The 26,690-nt window shown below is 33.0% G+C and overlaps 2 protein-coding genes across 6 annotated transcripts; both read left to right on the top strand.

The window, feature by feature from the left end:
* Positions 1-14,228: 14,228 nt before the first annotated feature.
* LOC114927629 (uncharacterized) lies at positions 14,229-20,337 on the top strand. Of its 5 annotated transcripts, none has more exons than XM_072235686.1 (10): positions 14,248-14,661; positions 14,897-15,080; positions 16,279-16,425; positions 16,694-16,783; positions 16,951-17,003; positions 17,122-17,442; positions 17,596-17,715; positions 19,044-19,334; positions 19,407-19,802; positions 19,908-20,337. In XM_072235686.1, exons 5-7 carry the CDS (start codon positions 16,971-16,973, stop codon positions 17,614-17,616), a joined length of 375 nt encoding a protein of 124 aa, XP_072091787.1. In that variant the 5' UTR covers positions 14,248-14,661; positions 14,897-15,080; positions 16,279-16,425; positions 16,694-16,783; positions 16,951-16,970; the 3' UTR covers positions 17,617-17,715; positions 19,044-19,334; positions 19,407-19,802; positions 19,908-20,337. The 5 variants fall into 5 exon arrangements, with proteins under 5 accessions (XP_072091784.1, XP_072091783.1, XP_072091785.1 ...); XM_072235685.1 differs by having other exon boundaries at positions 17,577-17,715; XM_072235683.1 differs by lacking the exons at positions 16,694-16,783; positions 16,951-17,003 and having other exon boundaries at positions 14,229-14,661.
* LOC140184153 (transcription factor bHLH10-like) lies at positions 19,407-20,012 on the top strand. The gene is made up of 3 exons (XM_072234448.1): positions 19,407-19,486; positions 19,577-19,802; positions 19,908-20,012. Exons 1-3 carry the CDS (start codon positions 19,407-19,409, stop codon positions 20,010-20,012), a joined length of 411 nt encoding a protein of 136 aa, XP_072090549.1.
* Positions 20,338-26,690: the final 6,353 nt, after the last annotated feature.

Raw genomic sequence — 26,690 nt, 5'->3', positions numbered from 1 at the left:
GCGCGTTCTCAACGGCGTTGGAAAGTAGACATCCAGGGCTTTCCAGCAATATATAATAGTCCATACTTTATTCGAAGAATGACGACGTAACTTGGCGTTCAACGCCAAGTACAAGCTGCTGTCTGGAGTTAAACGCCAGAAAAACGTCATTATCCGGAGTTGAACGCCCAAAACAAGTCATAACTCAGAGTTCAACTCCAAGAGATGCCTCAGCTCGTGAATTAATCAAGCTCAGCCCAAGCATACACCAAGTGGGCCCCGGAAGTGGATTTATGCATCAATTACTTACTCATGTAAACCCTAGTAGCTAGTCTAGTATATATAGGACATTTATCTATTGTATTAGACATCTTTGGTCTCAGTTTTGTTTTATTCTTCATCTTAGGAGATCATTGATCACGTTAGGGGGGCTGGCCATTCGGCCATGCCTGAACCTTTTGCTTATGTATTTTCAACGGTGGAGTTTCTGCACACCATAGATTAAGGGTGTGGAGCTCTGCTGTACCTCAAGTATTAATGAAGTTCTATTTTCTTTTATTCAAATCTCTCTTATTCTTATTCCAAGATATTCATTCGTACCCAAGAACATGATGAATGTGATGATAAGTAACCCTCATTATCATTCTCACTTATGAACGCGCGTGATTGACAACCACTTCCGTTCTACATGCAACAGAGCTTGAATGCGTATCTCTTAGATTCCCCAACAGAATCTTCGTGGTATAAGCTAGATAGATGGCGGCATTTATGAGGATCCAGAAAGTCTCACCTTGTCTGTGGTATTCTGAGTAGGATCCTGGGAATCCGGAAAGTCTCACCTTGTCTGTGGTATTCCGAGTAGGATCCTGGGAATCCGGAAAGTCTAACCTTGTCTGTGGTATTCCGAGTAGGATTCCGGTAATGAATGACTGTGACGTGCTTCAAACTTGTAACCTGCTGGGCGTTAGTGACAGACGCAAAAGAATCAAGGGATTCTATTCCAGTAGGAGCGGGAACCAACCGGTGATTAGCCGTACTGTGACAGAGTGCGTGAGCATTAGTTTTCACTGCGAGGATGGGATGTAGCCATCAGCCATGGGTGATGCCTCCAGACGATTAGCCGTGCGACTGACAACCGCATAGGATCATTTTCCCGAGAGGATGAAAGTAGCCACAGTTGATGGTGAACCCCTATACAAAGCTTGCCATGGAAAGGAGTAAGAAGGATTGAGTAGAAGCAGTAGGAGAGCAGGCGTCCTTAGGCTCTACAGCATCTCCATCCGCTTATCTGAAATTCCCACCAATGAATCTGCATAAGTATTCTACCCCTTTTATTATTCCTTTTTATTATTTATTCCAATAATCACAATTACCCTTTAATCTGCCTGACTGAGATTTACAAGGTGACCATAGCTTGCTTCATACCAACAATCTCTGTGGGATCGACCCTTACTCACGTAAGGTTTATTACTTGGACGACCCAGTACACTTGCTGGTTAGTTGAACGGAGTTGTGAATCCAACCAGTGCCATAATAAAGTTTTCATTCAAAATCCAAAGAACGTAGATCACAATTTCGTCCACCACTTTTCGTAGGATGTTTCTCCAATTTTCACCTCTATATTAGAGTTTTCCCTTCTCAGACTGAACTTACATTCCATATATTCCGTCTTGCTACGGCTTATACGCAGACCATACACTTCTAGAGCTTCTCTCCATAACTCCAACTTCTTATTTAGGTCTTCCCTTGACTCTTCCATAAGGACGATATCATCAGTAAAAAGCATGCACCATAGCACAGGCTCTTGGATGTGCTCTGTGAGTACTTCCAAGACTAATGTGAAAAGGTATGGACTTAAGGATGATCCCTGGTGTAATCCTATACCAATAGGAAATTCCTCTATCATACCACCTTGAGTCTTCACACTAGTTGTGGTCCCATCGTACATGTCTTTAATTGCACAAATATATGCGATCTTTACTCTCCTCTTTTCTAAAACCTTCCATAAGACCTCCCTTGGTACCCTATCATAAGCTTTTTTCCAAATCAATAAATACCATATGTAGATCCCTTTTATTACTACGATACCTCTCCATAATCCTTCTTAATAGGTATATCGCTTCAGTGGTAGATCTGCCTGGCATAAATCCAAATTGGTTCTCTGTTACTTGTGTCTTTTTTTTCAACCTCCGCTCTATCACCCTTTCCCATAATTTTATGGTATGACTCATAAACTTGATTTCTCTATAGTTTCCGCAACTTTGTATATCCCCCTTATTCTTGTAGATAGGTACCAAGGTGCTCTTTCTCCACTTATCAGGCATCCTTTTTTACCTTAAAATCTCATTAAAAAGCTTGGTTAACCAGTTGATGCCTTTTTCTCCAAGGCCCTTCCAAACCTCAATCGGGATATTATCTGGTCCTACTGCCCTGCCATTTTTCATCTGCTTTAGAGCCTCTTTTACCTCGAAGTCTCGAATCCTTCAATAGTAGTAAAAGTTTTGGTCTTCTTCTCTTGTGCATAACCGACCAAGGCTCGGAAGAGTCTTTTGTCCCTCATTAAATAACTCGTAGAAGTAGCTCTTCCACCTTTCATTAATCTTCTCCTCTTGAGCCAACACCTCTCCATCCTTATCCTTTATGTACTTAACCTGATCCAAATCTCTCTCTTCTTTCATAGCTCTTTGCGATTCTATATATACCATTTTCTCCTTCTTTCGTGCCCAAAGACTGGTAGAGACCCTTATATGCTCTTGTTCTTGCTTCACTTACAGCCACTTTTGTCTCTTTCTTAGCCGCCTTATATTTTTTCCAGTTATCTGCATTGCGACATAAAGACCATTTTTTAAAGCACTCCCAAAAGAGATAAAGGTGACTTAATTGATACCCCATGGTGATATGTTAAGTTGTTAGAACAAGTCCAGTGTCATTCAATTTCACTTATATGGCTTAGCATATTTGGAGTTGACAAGAGAACATCGTATTTCCTAGAGTATTTCTATTTACATAAAAAATTTATAATATATTTTTGCAGTGAATTCATCAAGAAAAATCTTGCAATGATGTTTATGGATTTGTTAATTACTATATTTGTGTTTCGTTGCCAAATATCAGGAGAGTTTTCAAATGTTAAGAATGCATTATATAATGCATTATATAATGTAACTAGTAGACTGCAGGATAATCTTTTTGTTAATTACATAATGTTTATGGATCAGTATACTCACTCTTGTTTTTGGTGGCATATACAACCCTTAAAATATGACAAGTTCATGTACTTGTATGAGATTGCTGGTTTATGTTGATGAGCTCATATTGTCGTATTGTTGGTTTATATGAGTTATATCTTTGCCTTTGCATATTTCTGTTGTAGAAGCAGATATGCATATTTCACATTCTTAATGGTGAACTAATTTCTGCTTTCTTTTTTTTTATTTAAGTTGTCTTGTTTGCCATTTTCGGACTAATATGCATATACTCTGTTTTTATATATATATTTTTTAATTTAGATATTCAATTATAATTGTGTGCTATGATTTAACAAATTCTAATCTTCTATAAAAACAAATTGGGGTGAAAAGGGTCATTTGGAGGCTTAATATTTATTTGATGCTAGAACTTCGAGTAGAACTATAGTTGTTCTGGTGATTTGAGGTTTTTAAGGAAAAGTTCAAATTTTATCAATGGTCTTTGAAAATTTAGAATATTCTATATTAAGATTGTTAGTTAGGTTGTAATTGTAATTTTTTTTTTTTGTAAAATTTTCAGTGTTTTCGACATAAAGGAAAAGACGAAAACTACTTCTGCTCTCAAGCGCATTTTAGTGAATTGTACATCACACGTTTGTTTCTATCTTAGAGTGAGCCACAACTATCATTTTGATTTTGATTTTGAGTTGCATAATGAAATTGCATGCAAAAGTAGAACATCGTGTTGGTCTTAGGATTTACATAATAATTTTGATAGCTTGTTAGTAATAGGTGACATGAATTTATCATTTTTCACTTTGAAGTATATTTGTGGTTGTGATTATACATCTTGTTGCTGGCAAAAGGGAGGTAATGAGTTGCATTGTTCACCACGTTGCTTTTTTGCGTTGTGTATTTGATTGATGGGTCACTCTAGGGTAAAGATGCAACTTTATACAGATATACAGATTTTTGTCTTTTAGTGGTTTTAAAGCGTGTTATTAAAAAGCGTTGTTTAAATAAAAAGTGTTACTTTTTTTTTGAATCGTTACTTTGGCTCTGATACCAATTTTTCTTAATGCAAACTGTTGAAATATTTTTCTTGGGTTGGGTTTGCATTATTAAAATCTTCTATTTCTTTTAGCAACTTTTCTATTTCTCTTGATATGCATTCTATACAATTTTTACAAAATTGTTCTACTTCTTCTCTATTTCTTGTGTAAATATTACTATTCTGTAATCTTACTTCATAATATCTTTTTTGATTTTTCTGAAGATCTAAATCATTTTTTAATTCTTGTAGTGTTTGATTTGCTAAACCAGGCATTTTATATGCTTCTTTAGATTATATGATTTTGTAAAGGTGATGAAGGTACTTGTAAATCTTGTTCAGATTCAATTTGTACTTGTTCTAGGGGTTCAACCTGTAAAGGTTGCACTACTTGAATATTTTGAACATGTATTCTTGATTCAAAAGCTTGTAATGCAATCATATTTTGTATGTGAAGATAATGCAATCTACGAGCACGATAAATCTGTTTATTCTTAATATTTTCTTTTAGATTTTTGACTGATTTTTTAGTTTTAAAACGTTGTATTAATTTTCTTATTTTAATTATCTTCTTATTTATCTTTTTGATTTCTGCTTCTAAATCTGAAGATTCAGTTGTCAAATTTCTTATTTTTATAGCTATAGCCATTATCCTTGTTTTCATATTTCTTTTAATTGTTTTTAAAGAAATAAGACTTTTTTGAAAATCTTTCATATTAAAATTTCCGCATCTTCTGCCATAGCTTCATTGTTATTTTCTAAAGATTCTATTATTTTTTCTAATTTTTCGACTTCTTTTTTCAGATTATTATAAGAAAATACTAAAGCTTTGAAAGCTCTTTGATTTATTTCAGAAAACCTTAAATATTTCAAATGATTTTCTCTTTCAAAGAGTTCTTGTTTCTTATCTTGATAAGACACATATATTTCTTCTTTATTTATTGTCATAGTTTGTTTTTTAAAGTTTCATTTAGTGTTTCAATCTTTTTTGTCAAATTTCTTATTTCAGAATCTTTTTCATCATCTTTTAAATGGGATAAACTTAAAGGACTATTGATTTTAGATTCTCTTATTCGAAAACTAGAGGAACATGATTTTCTTGATGGTTCCCTTAATAATAAAACTGGTTTTTCAATAGGTTTGCGCCTTGGTGTTTCAGTTTTAACAACCTTCTGGAATAAATCATCAATATAAATTCCTTCTTTGTTTTTAAATTCTATACTATGATGACTATTGGTTAATGCATAGTTTATTGCATATGTAATTGAAAAAGGTTCGTCGTTTTGTTCCATTAAACTTTGTCTATGAAACTTATAAGCTAAGCTTATAGATCTATCAAAATTCTTTGTTGATAAGGGGATGGCATATCCAATATGGGTATTAAATTTAACATTTACATTTGCTAAATTTCCATGAATAATTCCAATTATTTGATCTGTGGGATCAATAATTCTTTTATCACAAATTGCTAAACTTATTGGTGAATTAATTCCTTTCATATATGTTGATTTTACTAAAACTTGGATAGTACTAATATGAATCCATCCAATCTTAGATCTTTTTTGTTGATCTTTAATTTTCTTTATTTGTTCGTTTATTTGTTCTTCATCTATTAGAGCTATTTCAAGTTCTCCATTAGCAGATTCTATTTTTACAGGTGCTTCAAACTGCATTTTTCCATAATATATTATGTTCTTTCTATTAAAAATTTCTTTTAAAAAGCTTTGTTTAAAATTCTCATTTGCTTTGAGATCTAATTCTGATTTTAGAATAGCTTGTTTTTCATTATCAAGTAAAGCAGTTATTTTATAATAATCAGATTCTTCAGTTATTTCCAAATCTTCTAAATAGTTCATAATATAAAGAGATTGAGATGAAGATGTACCTTTCTGGAGATGAACTTTTATTTAATGTTATTTTACAATAGGTGTTTTTCTCCAGAGGGGAGATTTTACAATTTAACTCCAGAAGGGAGTTTTTTATAATTATTTTTCTATTTGATCAGACTCCAGAATCGCCTCAGCTACTTCCTCTTTGCCCTTCTGGCCTGTGAGTACTCTAAGCTTCCTGCTTTCTGATTTCTGATACCCTTTCAAATGACTTAGTACTCTATTTATAATAGTTGGGTCTGATGGACAAATCCCATCCTTACCCTTCTTGTGACGTTATTGCATGCGTCACTGAGCACTAAGTTTGCACCAACTACATTATTAGTGCTTTTGTGACGTAAGCTCTTACGTCATTCAACAATAATGTTGATGGATGACTCAGATGTCTCATCCTCTTCTTTTCCCACGTGGGTGGGGTCTTCAGCATTGTTGCTTTCTTCAGACATTTCTGAGGCGCACAGCTGGCACTTGTGGTCTTCTTTGTCTTTTAGTAAATGGCATAGATTCCTTCTTATCCCGTCAGGAAGTTTTTCCAGTAATCCAGAAAAGTTGTAAAATGCTGATTCAAAATCCACTAGGAGTCTCATCTCTCTTGATTCAATTTGGTTTTTCTTACTAGAGACAATTAAAGTGTTTCTGCTTTTGTAATTTATTCTTGTTCTGGATTCTTTGTTTATTTTTTGAGCTCTCTCGAAGACTCTTGCCAATGTGCTGGCCAATCTTCCTTCATCGCTATAAATTGATAAATCTTGAACTTGTTCTATTGGTTGAAAATCTCCTGGGAAGACTGACATGAAAACTACTTGAAAAGCTGGGATCAAACATTCTCCTTCTTCATTGAAGATTGGCTGACTACTTGTAAATTTTAGGGATATATCCCTTGGTTCTTTTGTATCAATCATATTTTTAAATTTTTTCACTGCATCTATAAAACCTGCAGGAAATTCTTTAATAATATTTAAATTATCAAAAATTAGGATTGTATCGATTAATCCATATTGGAAAAACTGATATGTATCAGAGGGTGATGCCTCTGGGAAGATTACCAGCTTTGTTAGCTGTTCTTTGTTAATGGGATAATATCCCAATATTGCTCTTTTGTCTAGAGTCCAGTTTAGAATCAGATTAAGGGTTTCTCTACAGTTTGATCTGCAGACCCTTTTCTTGTCATTTATTTCGGCCCTTGTGGGAATATTTTTCAGCATTCCTGTTCGGACTTGGACTGGAGTTCTTTGGGCTTGGGCTGGAGCTTTGTCAGCTCTTTTTAGAATTTGTTCTGGGTGGAGCACTTCATATTCTTTGAGGGATTCTTTTGCTTCTTCTATCGACAAAAATCCTCCTTTGTGAATAGTTTTGGGCTGGTGGGTGAATGGGGCTGCTTTAGCCCAATCGTCGTAGACTCCTTTCATTGGGCCATTATAGATGACATAATATTTTTTGTCTTGAGTTGATTTTTTAACTATTTCTGCCAGAGTTTTATTTTCAGGGATTTTTTCAGAAAAAATTAGTTTTGGTTTTGGGTTTTGCGGATGGTCCACCACGCTTAGCTGGCTGAACTCTGATGGTGTTGTCAGCATTGGTATTGGAGTGGGTAATGTTGCTTGTTGGGTTACTTTCATGGCTTCCATGGCCTTCTTGATGGATTGAATTTGAGCTCTTAGCTGCTGACAGTGATTGCACCTTTCAAGCTCTTGTTCAAGCTTCTGGATTTCTTGATTCATTGTGTTGGCAATGAACTCCATTCTCTTGTCAATGTATCTGCAATAATGTTTTTATTTCCTTTAATGTACTCTATTTTTATCGGATATTGTAATAAAAACATTTGCCATCTTACCAGACGACCCTGATTATAATCAGATTGTAAATTATATCTAATAAAACCTGTTAAATAACTTGAGTCTGTTCGTAATGTAAATTCCTTTGGAAGTAGATCAATCCTCCATTTCTTAATAGTTTTTATTGCTGCTAGAGTTTCTTTTTCATGGGTAGTATACCTCTGTTCTGTTGGTGTAAATGTTCCAGAAATATATCTGCATAGTAGTTCCTTTGAGGAATGTTTAGAATCTAGTGATTCTTTTTCTTTGTTCAAGCTTTTTTCAGCTTTTTTAGCTTTTAGACAGCCTGACCAGGTCTTGTCTGAAGCATCTGTTTCTACTATTAAATAGTCATCTTCTTCTGGAATATAAAGTTCTGGAATATTTTTACAAAGTTCTTTAATTTTTTGAATCTGCAGGCTATCCTTTTCTTCCCATTTCCAAATCTTTTTTATACTTATTTTTGAAAATAAGTTTTTAGTATAATCTGTTATATTCTCTAAAAATCCTTGATCAGAAATATAATTTATGCATCCTAAAAATCTTTGTAATTGCTTTCTGTCTTCCATTTTATCAGGAAATAAATCTACTTTTTCTAATACATTTGGTTGAAGTTTTAACTTCCCTTCAGTAGATAGAATTAATCCCAGAAATTCTATTTCTTGTTTTGCTAGCTTAGCTTTCTTTTTACTAAGGACTAAACCTTTTTCTTTACATCTTTCTAAGACAATTAGTAATTTTTGAAGATGATCTTCTTTATCTTGTTTTGTAAAAATTAGTATATCATCAATATAAACTAGAACAAAATCATTTAAATCTTTTAGATTTTCTTCCATAAATCTCTGATAAATACCTGGAGCTTGTTTTAGTCCAAATGGTAGGACATTCCATTCGTAGAGTAATACTCCTGTTGATTCTTTTGTTGGACAAGTAAAGGCAGTTAATTTCTTTGTTTCTTCGTCTAAACGAAGTTGCCAATATCCTGATTTTGCATCGAGCGATGAAAACCAAGTTGCTCCTTTGATTTTTTCTAGAATGGAATCCTTTCTTGGGAGCTTATGAGCATCACCTATGGTTGCTTCATTCATTTTTTTGTAATTAATAACCATTCTTCGTTTTCCTCTTTTAATTTCGTTATTGTTTTCAACATAGAAGGCTGGGGCCGCATGAGGGCTTTTACTTAGTCTTATAATTCCTTTATCCAAAAGATCCTTACATTCAGATGAAAATTCTTCCTTATCTCTAGCTGAATAAGGAATTCTATTTGGAACATTTATTTCTCTTGTAGGAACTTTTAGTTTAATATTTATTAATTCTTTGTTTGTATTTTTAATATCTAAAGGATTTTCAGCACAAACTTCATTTAAAAGCTCTTCTATTTTAATTTCAAGGTCACTTTTTGGAGTTTTTATCTGGAAATATAGGTTCAAATAACATTCTTCTAGAATTGAAAATATTTTGAATTTTAAAATTTCGTTTATAGTAGTAGTTGGGATTTTTATTAATTTTGCCTTTTGATTTAGGGAGGAATCATATGGGGCTTTTAGAACTATATATGTTAATTCTTGGATAAAAGGGTGATATAGCTTTAGGAAATTATTTCCTATAATTAAATCTATTCCAGATTCTAATTTATATATAGATGGAACGATGAATCTGTAATTTTGAATGAAGACTTCAATCATTTCTGCTTTAAAATTAATTTTGTGTATAGATTTATCGGCTATTCTAATTCTTAATGGATTTTCTAACTTTTTCCAGTTAAGTCTTATATTTGAACTTGCAAAACATTTTGTTGCCCCTGTGTCTATGAAGGCATTAATAAATTTTTCTGTAATTTTTACAGTAATGAACGTAGCGCTATTACTCAGTTCCTGAGTTTGTCTCTGAGTCTGTTTCTGAGACATATTCGAAAATATATTTTAGTTCATTATCAGATTCTTCTAGAGGTTCCATAAAACAAGTTTTTGCGACTTCCAGTTGCTTGGTTAGGTTTTTTTTATCCTTCTTTTTTGGACATTCATTTGCATAATGTCCTTCCTCTTGACAATACCAACATTTGCAGTTTTCTTTTTTATTTGGGCAATAGTTCTTCTGTTTTTTATTGATACTTCTTTCCCTAAAATATCTCTTTTTTCTCCAATTTGGATAATATTTTCTTTTTCTAAAGTGATATTTTCTTTTTCTTTGGATATTTTTATAAGGATGGTATTTCCGAATATTTTTATTAGAACCATATTTTTGAGGAATTTCTTCGTTATCTTGACAACAAATTCTAATTATATTATTAAATCTTTTTTGAGTGGCTTCTTGCATACAGCGTTCTTTTATTTCCTCTCTTATAGCAAATGTTGCTCCTCCGAAATTATTTTCAATTGTCTTATTATTTATTTCTCTAATAAACCTTCCCATAATAATTTCATTAGCAGGATATGGAAGTTTTGTGATATACATGCTAAGATAATGATTTTTATCTTCTTCTTTTAATTTATAATAATATATTCTATATTCACAGATATAGGATTCTATATAGCAAAGATCGAATATCTGAATATTGGCTAAATGATTTTTTGCCTCTAAATACTCTTTCTCAGAAATTTCTTTTCTATGATTTATGACATTTTTTCCAAAAAATTCTTTGTATAGAACTCTCATTATGTGTGCTATTCTATCATAGGCTGTTGTTTTTTCTGCTAATTCTTCTATTATTTTATTATCTATTGATAACATATAATTTCTTATAGTTCCTTTTGTGTGGAATCCTATGAAATTCCAGATATCCATTTCAGATAATTCATTTAGTTTTGGGTTTGTATAAGCTTCTAATAGAAAAGAGTTCATCCAATCTTCGAAAATTTCTTTTTCGTTCTTTTTGCAATCTAGATCAAGCATTTTCTCTCCTTCTAGATCTTGAATTTTAGGAATGTATTTAGATGGTATTTTAGTATATTTCGAATTTTTGCTTATAAAACCTTTTTTGAAAGCATAATTTTCAAAACCTGTTTCCCATTTAAATTGGGTTTGATTATTATTCCCGGATGTTCCAGCTTCATCCTTTACTTGTACTGGATGTACTGGTTCTTCATCACTTGAATAGTCTAAAACATATTCTTCTCTTTCAGAAAATTCTGGTTCTTCTTTAATCTGAAAACCTTGTTCCATAAGATTGTCTTCTTGAGCCATTTTTAATTGTTTAAAAAGCATTGTAACCTCTTCTAATTTTTCATCAATATTCATAATTTTAGAGGTGGTCTAATCTTTAGGTTTGTTGTATCGATTTTATTTTGGACTTCTTCTTTCTTAGGAATTTCTTTTTGGAAATGTTTATCAAGAATCTGTTCAATTTTATTTATTATATTAGGCTCTTCCTTTTCTTTATTTTTCTGAAATTTTAGAGAAACTAATATTTCTTCAAGCATATCTATTATAGAATTTAATTGTGGATTAAAAGTATGGTGAAGATGGGGATAATTATCTCCCTGATAACATTTTTTAGAAACTCCATGTGAAATATAAGTTTTTTCGGGTTTTTGAAGTCCTTCGATAAAACTTATAGTAAAATAAAGATTTTGAGAAAAATCATTTTGTATTGATTTTAAGAATTCGATGTCATTACAATTGACATTAGTTAAAATCATTAGTTTTTGGTTTATTAATTTTGATAGATTAATTATTTCTTCTCTTAAATCCTCTAATTTACTTTTTTCCATTAGGTGACGCTTTTCTTTGTGATGCTTTTTAAAAGTGTGGTTTTATAAAAAGTGTAACTTAAGCAAAAATCTTTAAAATCTGTACGGATTTTGTCCTTTTGTGATCTGTACCTTAAAATTCTCCTTGATTGATTCGTGTGCTTGTAGTATATTTCCTTTTAGTTAGAATAATAACATATAATAATTATAAGGTGGGTACTCCCATGAAGATATTATAATTATCTTCATGTGATGATTTTTCTTTTTGACCCTTAGATGATGGAGTGTAGGGTTAGATTTTGATATGTTATAAAAGTGTTGTTTTTATTTAAAGTGTGGCCAAATCAATAAATCACACTTTTATACAAAGCATCTTCATAAAAAGATGTTTTTTGCATCTTCATTTGAGTAGCTCCCTAATTATAAACTAAGGTTTTAAGGGTTAGCGCCTAGGAAAGCATAGACAGCTCCAAGTTCTAAGTAATTTAATTTATTATTAGTTTTTATATTATTTTCTTATTATTATCAGCTATAGTATATTTCAATGGTTAAGACTGATATATCAATCTAATACATAATTGTGTAGGTATGAGTTTTAAGACTCACATTTTCTATTTTTGTTCATGAATATAAAATATCTTTTAAAGGTCTTTTTGAATTGTATTTATATTTTTATTTTAAGATTTTATATATAATTAGATGATATTAAAATATTGAAGTTGTTGTTTTATTTTAATTTTTAAAGAAAAGTATAGTTATGCAGAACAATATCATATATAATTATATTTGGAATTATTGATATCGAAAATTTTTTTATAAATAGAATTATGTCTTATATTGAGGAATTGTGTTATAAAAGATTTAGTTTTTAAATTTTGATAATAAAAAATAAATTTTTAATTTGAGAATATGTAAATGAGATGAGATTAATGAATGATTTGAAATTAAAAATAAATAAATAATTACAGAGTTTGTGGATGTTTAAAAATCTCACAAAATAGTTAATTTTTGTTAAATTCAAAAAATCAATTTGTGAAAAATTTAAATTGCCATAAAAGTGATTTAAAACCGTCACTAAACACACACAAATTCCCCCACTGAATAGATTGTGGAGATTTTTAAAAATTCCCACAAAAAACCTCGTGGAACTTCAAATTTTGAAAATTTTAGAAACTCTCACAAACTATTTGGTGAGGGTTATAAGCCTCCATAAATAAGAAAAAAAGCTGCCACAAATAAACATAAATGTTGTAGTGAGGGTCAGTTAAAACATTCAATTATGCACTGATTAACATCTCATCCTCTTCCTATTGTCAGTGTTGGATACTATCTTGCCTACGATTTTCAATTTCATCATCGTTGAAGTCGATAGCATCTAATTCACGAGAGTTGGCAAAATTTGAATATTGCGAATTTGGACTAGCTAGATTGTATCAGAGTCTGAAGGAAGCGGTTAGAAGAGCCACCAACACCAGATGAGTCATGTCTTGAAGCACTAAATTGAGTTGAAAATGGCAAGAATGTTGGAGTAATATTTCCTATAGATAGATTAAATATGGATGAAAATAGATAATGTAGTGTTTCTAAATTTTGATTATGTGATTGAAAAATAAAAAATTGATTATTTTAAGAAACTTAAAAATTGAAATTAAAAAATTTTTTAAATTTGGACTTAAAATGTATTTGGTAGTTTTTATTTGAAATTTGAAAATTTAAAATTTGAGATTATTAGGCATTTAAAATTAAAGAAAACTTGTTTAAGTAATTAAAAAAATGAATTAATTTAAATCTACTTTTTAAATAAAAAAAATATTAATAGAATTTTAATTTTACAAATTTAAAAAATAAAAAACAAATAAAAAATTATAATAAGAATAAAGTATATGTAAATAATATATATATATATATATATATATATATATAATATCAAAACATTAATTTATTAATAATAATAATAGTCATATGTTTTTATTAATATATATGTTTTATATATAATACATATGTTATGGTCATATATACTACTTAATATACATGTAATATATAATATGTATGTAACGTATATATATTGTATGCAACAATCATATATATTAATTCACGTAAACCTAATATATATATATATATATATATATATATATATATATATATATATATATATATATATATTATTCTGAGGGTTACTTGAAACGTTGATTTAGGGCTGAACAAGAGGTATAGATCCTTTAGTATGGTATCGTCCGACTTTTGTTACCGATATACCGTCTGTCCGAATTCTTCGTGAGGAGGTGAGAGGTTGTATCTGCAAGAGACTCCGATTCTTAAGTTAACAATGGTTTTATGCAGATTTTTAGTAGAGTAGAACGTGAATATACCTGAAAAGTGTCAGTATGTTTATAGTATAGTTGATAACCATCTTCATAGAAATAGTTTCATCTTTTCTAATGGATAATCATTTTTTTCACTTTAAAGTTTGTTAGAATCTGTCTTTTAGTAAAGATAGAGACTGCCACTACAAAAAAATAAGTTTAAAATGGCATTTATATTACGGCGGTTCTTTAAAACTGCCGTAATATTTGGATATTATGGCAATTTTGGTCGCTGCCGATAATAAATTTGAATTTGGTGGCGGGTTTAGTCATTATGGCGGTTTTGAACCACCGGTATCACTTGTATATAAAATGACAAATTGAAAATCCCTAGTTTCAGAAACACTTGTTCATTACTTCAGTTGGTTGAAAGTTGAAGCTCGTGTACGGCGCTACTGCAGTGACCTCTCCCTCTTGCGTTCTCGGACGATCTCCTCCAACGACGATCTTCTCAGATGACATCTCCTCCCGCGACAGCTTCTCTAGCGGCGATTTTGTCCGGTGACGGCCCCTCCAGCTTCCTCTCCTTGCCGTCCCCTATGTCTTCTCCGCCAAAATCTCAGTGCCTCCCTTTCGTTCTGGATCAGTAAGGTCGGCTTGCTTCTTTTAGGTCGTATGCAAGGATTCATCGCGAGTGGTTCCACCGTTTGCGTATCAAGATCAACAGCAACAGCAAGAATAAGATGAGGTGCAGTTGAATCTGGTTTATATCTTATTTTAAACTTGTAATTGTGGTTTTAGATTGCTATTGATGTGATTATGATTGTGATTATGATTGAGTTACTGTTATTGCAATTGAAATAAGAACCTAGGTTTTTGGCAAGCATTTGCACCTAATTGTGACTAGAATAAAAAATAGAAAATTGTTCCTCTTCACTCTTGAGATCAACATTCCAAACAAACTCATTTTTCATCTCATCCAGGCCGGCACTGGATTTTGAATCGTAGTGGAGTAGTAGTAGCGAGTGTACTTCTCGACAGTCCACATCCGCTATGGCGGAGCATTGAAGCTTTGATTTTGGTGAAGAGGAAAGCTCTGGATTGTACGGACACTCAGAACCATTATCCATATAATAATGAGGTCCTTCTTCAGCTCTGTAGAAGCAGGCAAGTACTTCCTTCTTTCTTTGTTTTCTGTTTTCCCTATTTCCTCGCTCCGCATTATTATCCATTACAAAGAAAAAAAAAGATTTCATGTAGAGTATGTATTTGTTGCATTGAACTTGAAAGGAAGAAAAGAAATTAGGACAAATGTGTATTGTTCCTAAATTAAAATGCCCTTAGTTAAGCATGCAATTAGATCTGAAATTTCCTATTATCAGTATGTCATAACTACTCTTAAAATAGAGATCCTGTTCTCTATTTATATCATACTTAATTGCAAATTAAAATTGCAAACTCAAATAATTTTAACTTAACTTTTGATAATATTAACTTAAGATTATTTTTTATTCTTAACACAACTATAAGCTGATTATGATTATGATTATGATTGGGTTACTGTTATTTTGATAATATTCATTCACCTTTGCTTTGTTGATATGATTGAGATGAATTGTTTCTAAGCCAATGAAGAAGTATCTAAAAGAACAATGGCATTACTTAACTGTTTCTGAAATGATTTCTCTAGTAATCTTTCTCATCAGTTGAGTTTAAACATGTTTCATGCAATTTCTTGTCCATAAGGTATTTGTGTTATTGTCTTTGAGTCTAATATTTTCTTTGAGGAGCTTATGCTTTATGTATTTCTTGTGCCTGGGTCATTATTCATTCTTCTTTGCTTTGTTGATATAATTGAGATGAATTGTTTCTAAGTCATAGGTCTTTATCTATTATAGGATTTTCCAAATCAGTATAAGAACTAGAAAATTTTTACCAATAGAATGTGATTTTAGCCAGTATTATCATTTAGTTATACTTAGTTATGGTAATAACTCAAAATAGCCTTCTTATAAAAAGATTCATCAGCACTGGGAATTTTTTGATTGATTCTGTTTTTATTCATGTTCAAAGATATATGCTGCTACTTGTATTATATATCATTTCTGCGTTGGTTATAAGTGAGGAAAGATTTGTCATGGAGAAAATTGGAAACTGTTCACCAATGGATTCTCTTTTGAGCTCATACCTAGGGCCAAATTTTAGATTTTGAAATTTGTACTTATAAATCTTTCATTGACTTACTAGTCTGACTTGACAGTGTGAAAGAATGAATGAATTTAATGTTCCTCTAATCTCTTTCTTTTTACTTCCTCCATCTTATTTGGGTATATGTCTACTAAATTTTCTGTCTTTACATTCACAGGTGGCTGCTCTTGTTCCTAAAGGGGAGCTTGATGGTGAAATGGGGGATGCATACATGGCAATGCAGGCTAGGATGATGAGCCAGGCCCTTCAAAAATTAAGCCACTCCTTGTCAGTTTCTCAATGTATATTGATTTTTATAAACCAGGTATGAGTTAAAAACCAGTAATTGCACTGTTGTCAGTCTTGTGTGAATATTTTTAATATTTTAATCTTTAGCAACTTAGCCAATACAGAACTTGTTTTGGGGGGTTTAGGTGATATCTACTAATTTGATCTTGGTCTATAACTATTTTTTTTAATGATGCTGAGGGATGTTCTGCCATATACTATCATATTTTATTGGCGATTCTATGAAAAACAAAAAAAGAAATCCACATTCTTTTCTTTTAATTACTCATATTTTGTATTTGAAGGGGAGCCTCGGAGCAGCGGATGAGTTGTCTCCACGTGACCTCAAGGTCACGGGTTCAAGCCGTGGAAACAGCCACTGATATAATTATCAGGTTAGGCTGCGTACATTACAACCTTGGTTGCGGCCCTTTCCCGGACCCTGCGTTAAACGCGGGACGCTTGTGCACCGGGTTGCCCTTTTTACTCATATTTTGTATTTGCTAATTGTTACTACTTCTATTTCTTTAATGCTAGGTTTTGATTTTCTCTTTGTTAGCAGAAATTGGGACTAAGGTCTTCATGAAATTCCTTCGATTTTCTTCTTACAAGCATGTATACAAATTTGCATTTGCTTCACGGTTTTGATTTGTAAATATGCTCTCCGTTGGTGATTTACTGATTTGTATAGCACGTGTTTGATGAATTGTTTGAATGCTTTTTTTTGTTTAAGGCAATCAAAGATTCTAGAATCTCGATCGTGGTTTTCTCCAGAAGCTATGGGGATTCGACGTGGTGGTTGAAGGAATTGGAGAAGATAATAGAGTGTCAGAGCAGTAAGGGTCAGAAGGTTGCGCCGATGTTCTACGGTGTTGATCCGTCGGAAGCTGGGGCGGCGTTCGCATGCCGAGAATTGCTCAAGAAAGCTGCTTGCCTTCCGTGTTTTGTTACACTGAATTGGCTTCCGAAGGAGGTAGTCAACGCGCGCCACCAGCGCCTTAAGCGCGCTATGGACCTTTCCATGAAACACGAGTACCTCCCTGAAGATCTTCAGGTTTTTTCTTTTCTTCTTTTTTTGACCAATCCTTTTAATTCTAATTCTAGCTACCCGTGTGTTTTATTTATTTATTTATTGTTATTGTTTTTGTTTTTGAGATGGATGGGAATCTTTCAGTAATTCAGTATTAGGTTTTGATTTGTCTTTTAGATTGTCTCAGCGAAATGCTAAGTGTTACAAGGCCTGAGTTTTAGTTAACAACTACAAAAGGAAAACGCTTGAAAAGAACATGGATTTGGATGAACCGTTTCCTTCAGAATCTTCTTAATTGTAAGTATATCAATTTTTAAAAAAGGAAGGGCAATGTTTCCAAGATTAATGGGGCCATAGTACTGTATGGAAGAGTATTGAACTTATGTGGCATTTCTGAAAATCTTATATGTTTTCTAGTCATGTGTTCATGCTGTATCTTTTGTACTATGTTCTTTCTCTCTAAATACTTTTCACTGCTACATCTTACTTTCAAATTTCAATACACATCATTATATCAATTGCAAATTATGTATTAATTCTTTCTCATTAAAATCTTCTTTTAAACTAAAAAAAGAGTAATAATTAAGCTATTATATTTTTAAACCCCACTTATTGCCAGCTTATTATATTTCTAGTAATAAGGCATAAACGTGACATAAGAGTGTTTATTCAATATTAGTCACTACCGAAACAACCCCCTTAAAAACAAAAGAAAAAAAGAAAACCACAAAAGAAAAGAATAATGTGAGTATTATATAGTAACCGACACCTTGGGAGGCCCCGCTATGTAAGAAGTAAGAACATGAAGGGTGAAGCTATGCTGTCTTATTCATGAAATAAATAATCCAACAACTATTTTATTTTTCATTAATACAGTGCTATTTGTCACCATAAGTATAGATTTCCGTGAAATAACCCTCTAACAGCTTCCCTAATGAAAAATAATACAAACTGCCCCCATCGACACACCAAGCAAAACTCCATTTTAAGTCCTTGTTTTCTAATGTTCAGCTCAGAGGCCCTTGTTTTTTTATTTTTTTTCTTTTAAGTGTCTACTAAGAGGTCCATTTCATAGTTGGTTGTAGGAAGAAAGTTGTAAAATGGAGTTGAATTTGGATTAGTTCATTAAAATGCAGTATACTATTTCTCGCTGGCATTTTGCCTCATGCAAATCTCTATTTGTTTAGGTCACCGTTATTTGTTTCATTGATTCCTAGCTTGGCTTTATTCTGCTTCTATTTGTTTATAGTGACTTGTTCTCAATTCTACAGAATTTGGATCAGCGTTTTAATCATGAGATTGTGCTTTTGACTCATTTTTTTCTCTTTTGGGTATGTCACAATGTTGTGGTGTTCTAATACTTGTTATGTTATCTGCTTTTGCAATGAATCAACAACAACTGCCAGCACTCTTGTGGCTTAGAGCGAGTTGTTCAATTCGATGATAGTGTCAAGTTCTACTCTCAGTGTACTTTTTGATAAGCAGACCTAGTTCTTTTCCTATATTTATGATGATGTTGATCTGCTGATAATTTGCTTCTACAGTTTTGAATGTTGATTATTACTTAATTTATTTGAGCCTCTAGGGAATGCACACTTGGTTTGACTTGTTTTGATCGTTTTTAGGTTTAAGAGATTGACAGGTCGGAATGAAGTAGCTATCTCAGCTGATGACTACAAATTTTATTCTCCAAGACACAAGTTTCGGCATGCAGCATCAATTTCACTTTTCAATATCACTGATATCCCTGTTAAGTATGATGTGGGAGTGCTCAACTTCAACAGGGTCACGGCTTCTGTCGGCAAAAAAAAAGGGAAGGAAAAGGCACCAAACACTTTGCAACTGAGAAACAATGAAGAGAGCAACTGAATGGCAAATACAAAATCCTGAGGAGTCTTATCCCAAGCCCCACAAAAGTATAAAACACTTATAAACTTGTTTACTAATTTTTACAAATCAAGCTAATAGGTTGAATCTGCTATTAACAGATGGATAGAGCCTCTGTGGTGGGTGATGTCATTGAATACATAAGGGAGCTACTCAGAATAGTTAATGAGCTCAAATTACTGTTGGAGAAGAAAAGATATTAAAGGGAGAGATGCAAAAGGTAGAAAGCGAAAGATGATGCTACAGAGAGCTGTAACATAAAGTCTTTCAGCAATCCAGATGGATGCATAAGGACCTCATGGCTTCAAAGGAAATCGAAAGATAGCGAGGTTGATGTGCGGATTGTTGATGATGATGTTACAATCAAACTCTTCCAGAGGAAGAAGATTAACTGTCTGCTTTCAGTCGCCAAGTTTCTGGATGAACTTCAGTTGAAACTTCACCATGTTGCAGGTGGACATGTTGGCAAATATTACAGTTTCTTGTTCAATAGCAAGGTTGGTATTTCTTTTTGACATGAAACTAACAAGGGCAATCATAAATCTTTTGAATCACATTGTTATGCTTCTGTATTTTAACTATGGCCTATTTTACTGAGGCAGATAATAGAAGGTTCTTCAGTCTATGCCAGTGCTATAGCCAACTGTGTGATCGATGTTATGGACACTCAGTATGCAGCAGCAGTTCCACATACAGGTAGCTATTAGGTTAAGGGGATAATAGTTTCAAGTTTAGGCACTGCACCAAAGTTCAAGTAACTAGTTACATGTACGAAAATAAGAAAAGAGAACTGTCTTTATTGCAAATTATGATCCGTCGAGGTTATTGAGTAACCTAAGCAGTCTCTATGCTAATACTTCTCAAAGTATTAGTTAGTGGGTATGATTTGCTTAATTATTTGTATAGAAATTATTACTTTTGATTTTTAATACTAAAAACCAGCCGACCCCACTTAGTGGGATAAGGCTTTGTTGTTGTTGTTTAATACTAAAAACCATATATTATGTTTGATATTTTATTTGAGTTATGTAATATTTTGTTTATGGGTTATAATTTTTTGTTATTATGAAATTTTAAACAAAATCATTTGCTTAACGTGGTAAAAATAATAGTTAAAAATGACTTTTTAAACGATAAAAAATGTTTTTTTTATTCGGTAAAAACAGCAGTTCATGAATGCCGTTTTAAACATGAAATTCTATTTTAACTCGGTAAAAATGTCGGTTTCAAACGTCGTTTTAACCAATTAAAGAACACCGTTTTATCCAAAAATAACGGCGGTTTGAACCGCCGTTTTAACCAACATAAAAATGCCGTTTTAACCGGAAATAACGGCGGTTTGAACTGCCGTTTTAACCAACCAAAAACCACCGTTTTAATCGAAAATAATGGCGGTTTGAACCGCCGTTTTAACCAACTAAAAACCGCCGTTTTAACCAACATAAAAATGCCGTTTTATCCGAAAATAACGGCGGTTTAAACCGCCATTTTAACATGTTAAAAAATCGCCATTTTAACCACGGGAATTGTGGCGGTTTTTTAAAAACCGCTGTAATAACCAAATGGCGCTTTGAATTCCGGCGGTTTTTGTTATTCGCCATTCAAGGTAATAATGGCGGTTCAAACCGCCGTAATAACCAAATTTTTTTGTAGTGTGCAGACGAGATTCGGGGAGATAATTATTTGTTTTTGGCAGGTAAAACTGAATTCTCTTGTCGGTATCTGACTTCTTTAAAAAGGTGGGATAGATTGAGAAGACCACTTTTCTTGGTAAACTCTTATCTTATTAGACCTAGCTTTTATTTATTGGGTCATAGTATATATATATATATATATATATATATATATATATATATATATATTTAATTTTGTTTTATTAACTTGTCAAGTGACAAAAAAAAAAACTATTAGATGCTGAAATTTTCTCCTCACAAGAACTTCTTTCATTGATCCAAAAGAAACAAGAAGGAATTCTCGAAAATCCTTTACTCCAACTGTATAATATAATGGTCTCCATATGTGAGAAGAGGAACTCATACGGGGACGTTGGAGTTGCACTTATTTGCCCAAACGACAAACGTAGCACTTCCCAAAACATCAACGTTCCACGTAGCCACTTTCTAATTAACCAAAAAGATAAATAAATATTAACAAAGGAAAAAAAAACCAAAAAAAGCTTGTCGTTCGATTTAGGATCACTTTTAATAAACAATTTAATTAAATTCTTTTAAAAAAATTTAAGATATAATAATTTATATTAACAATCATTTATAAATAAATTATTTTATATTTAAATTTTTATCATAAAAACACTTATTTTAAAATTATTTTAATACATAAAAATAATAAAATAATTTTTAAAAAAATTAAAATTTTTTATTTTTTAAAATTCAATTTAGATAAAAAACTTAATTAATCTCTTTTAAAAAAAATTAAATAATAAATATTTATACTAAAACTAACTTATAAATAAATTATTTTATATTTAATATTTTAGTCCTAAAATACTTATTTTAAAAGAATCATAATAAAAAAAATTTATTATAAAAGAAGTTTTTTTTAATATTTTATAAACACTTCAATAATTTAAAAAAAATATAATTTAATTTTAAAAATTATATCAAACATTAATACTATAACTTTTCATAAGTTAAAAGTTAAAAAAAATTACTTATAAACTTATTCAAACTGAGACACGTGATTTGGTATTTTAAAGTTGTATGGAGTTTTTGTGCTCTTTAATTAAAAAAAAATTTGTACATAAAATTTTATTTTGTAATTAAAAAAAAGAGAGAAGAATGAGCAATTAAAGTTTTGTTTGGGGCTTTGACTTGTAAAATCCGGTTACACCATAATTAATTAAATAATAAATTAAATAGGAGCAAATATGGTTAGAAAATTTAGCTATCAGAATTTGATAATTTAAATATGATATTTGGATTCAGTGATTTTTTCTAAGTCGAAAAATATAGTTTTCTGAATAAAAAATGCACACTGGAAATTTGACCGGCAATACTGGCTGCGATCTGTCTGGTACTGTGACTGAGAAAATTAATTAGAAGTGAATAATTTTAAAAAATAAGAATTTATAATTTGGGAAGATAGAAATATTTAAAACGCGATTTAAAGCACTAATCTTGAAGGTTTTTGCCCAAAATTGGGCCAACGGATAAAAATAAGTGAACCGGCTCAAGACCCAACATATATAAACATTAGTTATGAGCATTTCAGCTCATTAGCCCTAAAGAAAGAGGGTAGGGGCGTTGAAATGGAAGAAAGGTGAGAGGTGAGAGGTAAGGGTTCCAACTTCAATTTCAATCTTCAAATCACCATAACTTTTGATCCAGAATTCCGATTGACGAGCCGTTTGTGGCCACGCGTTGCTCTTCTTTCCCTCTTCGATCCTATTTATATTTTGTGGTGAGTATTCTACTGTCCTCTGCCCAGTTTTTATTTTTTCCTCTAAATTTGAATTTAGTTTGGGTTTTGAGAAAATCATGCGATTTTAGTTATTTAGGAGTGCTCTAATATGAGTCATTGGTGATATTCATCACAAAATTTCCTGGGTTTAGGTAAGGAACCTCTAACCCTTGTGATTTATCAATTTCATGAACCCTAAGTTGATTATAAGTGTGAAATTGGTTATGTTAGAACATTGGTTGATTTTGGTGCACAATTGGGAGGTTGGTGTTGCTTGTGGAGCTTTGGTGAGGCTTGGAGTTAAGGGTCGGTGGAGACTTCCAAGAAGAAGCTCAATTATTTTGGCTACAAGAGGTACGGTTTAAGTTTCATTTAAGTATCATGTGGTGTGATGAGAATTCCTAGGCTAGATGCCCCTAGGATTAAGTTTGGATTGTGTAAATGGTTGGTGCTAATATGCATAGTTGATATGTAATATAAATTAATGATTGAGTTGAGAATTATGTGGATTTGTATGTTTGTTGTGTTGAGAATTTGATAAATTGGATAATGAATATTGGTTTGTAGAATATGCATTTAAATTATAAATTTGAGCCGGAGGCCATGAATTTTGGGCCGGAGGCCGGAAAGAGGTAAAGAAGATAAGTTGATGTGTGTATTGTGTGATGATATAAGAGATTGGATGGAGTTTAGATATTGAATGTGTGAATAATTGAATAATAAGGTTTGAGGAATTGAGGTGTGGAATTTGATAGTTTTTGGTGAAATTGTGTATATGAGATAGGTTTGGTTTTGGTTGAGTGTAATTATGTGAATAAGAGATTGGATGGAGTTTAGATATTGAATGTGTGAATAATTGAATAATAAGGTTTGAGGAATTGAGGTGTGGAATTTGATAGTTTTGGGTGAAATTGTGTAGATGAGGTAGGTTTGGTTTTGGTTGAGTGTAATTATGTAAATGTGGTTGGGTTGTGGTCATTTGGATGAGTGGAAATGAAAATATGGCTTTGAATGATTGTTATCTCGAAAGTGCGACCGTAGAGAGATGAAGGAAGGTGAGGATCCCCTTCCTTGTTCCACGCGTACGCGTAGGTGATGCGCACGCGTGATCCTGTTTCCAGCAAAAGTTGATTTTTGAGTTTTTAAAGTGAATTTCAGACTTTTAAACCTCCATTCTTACTCTTTAAGTCCTAAATCTTTTTAGTATGCCTAGTAATGAAAAGAAGCTAAGACATGTGATAACTTGTGGATGAAGTAAAGTGAGAATCAATGATGAATGATGAGTAATGATGATTGTATCCGTTACTGAGGGTGATGATAGAAGTGCGATGTATGCCGTGAGACGAAGGGCTGTATTTAATAATGATTATTGGCTGGTTATGGGATTATGTTATGAGCCGGATGGCTATGATAAATATTGATTTAGGGCTAGAAATGAAAATATGACTTTGAATGATTATTTTAACTTGAGCTCTCTTTTTCGAAAGTGAGACCCCAGAGAAATGAAGGAAAGTGAGGATCCCCTTGGTTCTTCCTGGGCATATGAGAACGTACCTCTTGGATAGATGCAAGGGTTGTGGTTGCGCCCCACTTGCTCCAGGTTGGTTAGTATAAAGGCTCTCCGGGTAGACGCAAGGGTTGTGGTTTCGCCTTACTTGCTCCGGGATGCGATGAGATATACCTGCTTGGGTAGATGTAGTGGCATTGATTCCACTTGCTCCGGGTTTGGTTTTGAGACTCCTGGGATAGGTGCAGTAATTATCCCCAATTGCTCCCAGTCGAGCATGATTTGAAATTGAAACTATCTGAGTCTCGAATTTTCTTAGGAAGATGCAGTGGGTCCGCTCCACTTGCTCCAGGTTGAGATCCGAGCTTCTGCTGACCCTATGTCCTAAGTGTGGCCGGACACTGTGAAAGTTCCGGATGAGCTCGCCCCCGTGAATAAACACCAGTATGGGTGTTGTTTGATTATGATTATGATTGTGAATAACTCGAGTTGGGGATGCACGACAGAGGGACAGTCCAATGGTTAGCTACCAGGACTTGTCAGGTTGGCTTTATAACCGACAGATGAGACTCATCAGCCATAGGGCAGGCATGCATCATTTGTATATGTTTGAATTGTTTGGGTTTGCCTATTTGTTTGGATCGCTATGTCATATATGCTATGTTACCTGACTATATGCTATCTGTTCTACTTGTACCTTATTTGTGTATTACTTGTCTGTATTGATTGTGTTTCTACAACTGAGAGGTCCCTCATGCTAGTGTCGGTTGACGCTGAGGGTTGTTCTTGTTGATACAGAATAATGATATGATTAATTTAAAATGATTATTACTGAATGTGACAATTTGAGTTCCCTGGATAGATGCAGTGAAGTGATTTCACTTGCACCAGGTAGAAAATGTGGCAATTTGAGCTCCCTGGGTAGATGCAATGAAGTGATTTCACTTGCTCCAGGTGAGGATATGAGGTATTGATATAGAATTGCAGAGACAGAATAGCCGATGATGGTCTTGGATATAATTCCAATTGTCTTGGATAGTTAGAAAGTTAGGAAGCATGAGGAATATGAATCAGATTTAGCATTCCCTTATGACACTTGCCTATTTATGTATTAGCGAGAACATAGGATGAATATTTGGTGAAAGAAAGTTTAGGATACTTAGTGAGATTTTATTATAATGCATTGTATTTATTTGACACTTTTACCGTACTGGGAACCCATGGGTCGGGGATTCTCATTCCGTATATATCTATTGTTTTTCAGATACAGGTCTAGGTGCTCAGAAGTAAGCTGTGGTTCATCTAAGAGACGGCAAAGATCTTTATATTCTCTACTTTATATTTTGCTTAGAATCTCTCCACCTTTATTTTGAAAAGCTTATATTATGTATTGGACTCTTTTAAAATTGCCTATAGAGGCTCTTATGTTTCTTTTGGGAGAGATTAGGAGATTCTGTTGTCGGCTACTTTCATACTGTACCCTAGCCGGCCTAAACTTCACGGGGCGCGACTAGTGGCTATTTACTTATGTTATATATATTTATATACTGCCTTTCTCCTATTCTCCTTTATGCCTTTATCTATATATCGCTTTCAACTTCACGCTTTAACTTTTAGCTGTCGATACGTGAGTGATACAACTTCGTGATTTTATTTTTACTCTTTTTAGCCTTCTCGATTAATACTCCTTTCAATTATATTTATAGTTATGTATTTAAAATCCACCTGACAGTTGTACCACTGTAATATCATTGACTTATGACTCAAGCATAAGGATTTGAATATTAGGGTGTCAGTTCGTCCTCGTGAGCCTGAGGGATGAAACTACTTATGCTTCAATGCATACTCTGAGTCTGTGCCTATGCTAGTTAGGGTATCTAACCGATACGTCTAGCATGAAGTCCATGAGTGTACCTTTGGTAATTTGAAGCACTTGACCTGAGATATTAGGTCTGATCAGCTTGATATCACTTGTTTGGTGTGAACAGGATCCAAATAGCACCGCGTGGACGCAATTGTGGGAGTAATCGGGGTCGAGGATGGAGAGTTAACAATGTAACCATATCGTAGATACCTTGACCGATTTCGTGACCGCGATGGCGAGTGCTGTTGCTGCCATTGGCACTGTGGCTACTGTGACTAGCCGAGCGAGGGATAGGATGGAACAACAAGTTAGAGTTGGCGAAGATAGTGGTAATGGAAATGAAGGTGGAAATGATGTCCGGAGTGTAGTGGTACCTGTGGAAATAGTGAGTTATCCGGAGTTAGTTAACACGGGTCAAGCAACGGGAGAAAACTCGAGAAGGACTGTGGTGGCAAGGAGTGACTGCTGGGAATCTTTCACAAGGAAAGAGGGAAAGAAAACAAAGATTGCACCTAGGAGCCAAAGTTTCAAAGGGGGTCGTTTTGCTATTTCACGTTCTCAACGCTGAAACAACGACCGAAGAAATGACAATCG

The sequence above is a fragment of the Arachis hypogaea genome, chromosome 4, assembly GCF_003086295.3.
Source record: "Arachis hypogaea cultivar Tifrunner chromosome 4, arahy.Tifrunner.gnm2.J5K5, whole genome shotgun sequence".
Taxonomy (NCBI): domain Eukaryota; kingdom Viridiplantae; phylum Streptophyta; class Magnoliopsida; order Fabales; family Fabaceae; genus Arachis; species Arachis hypogaea.
Note: the sequence above shows the minus strand (reverse complement) of the source record. Positions and strands in the feature narration are given on the sequence as shown.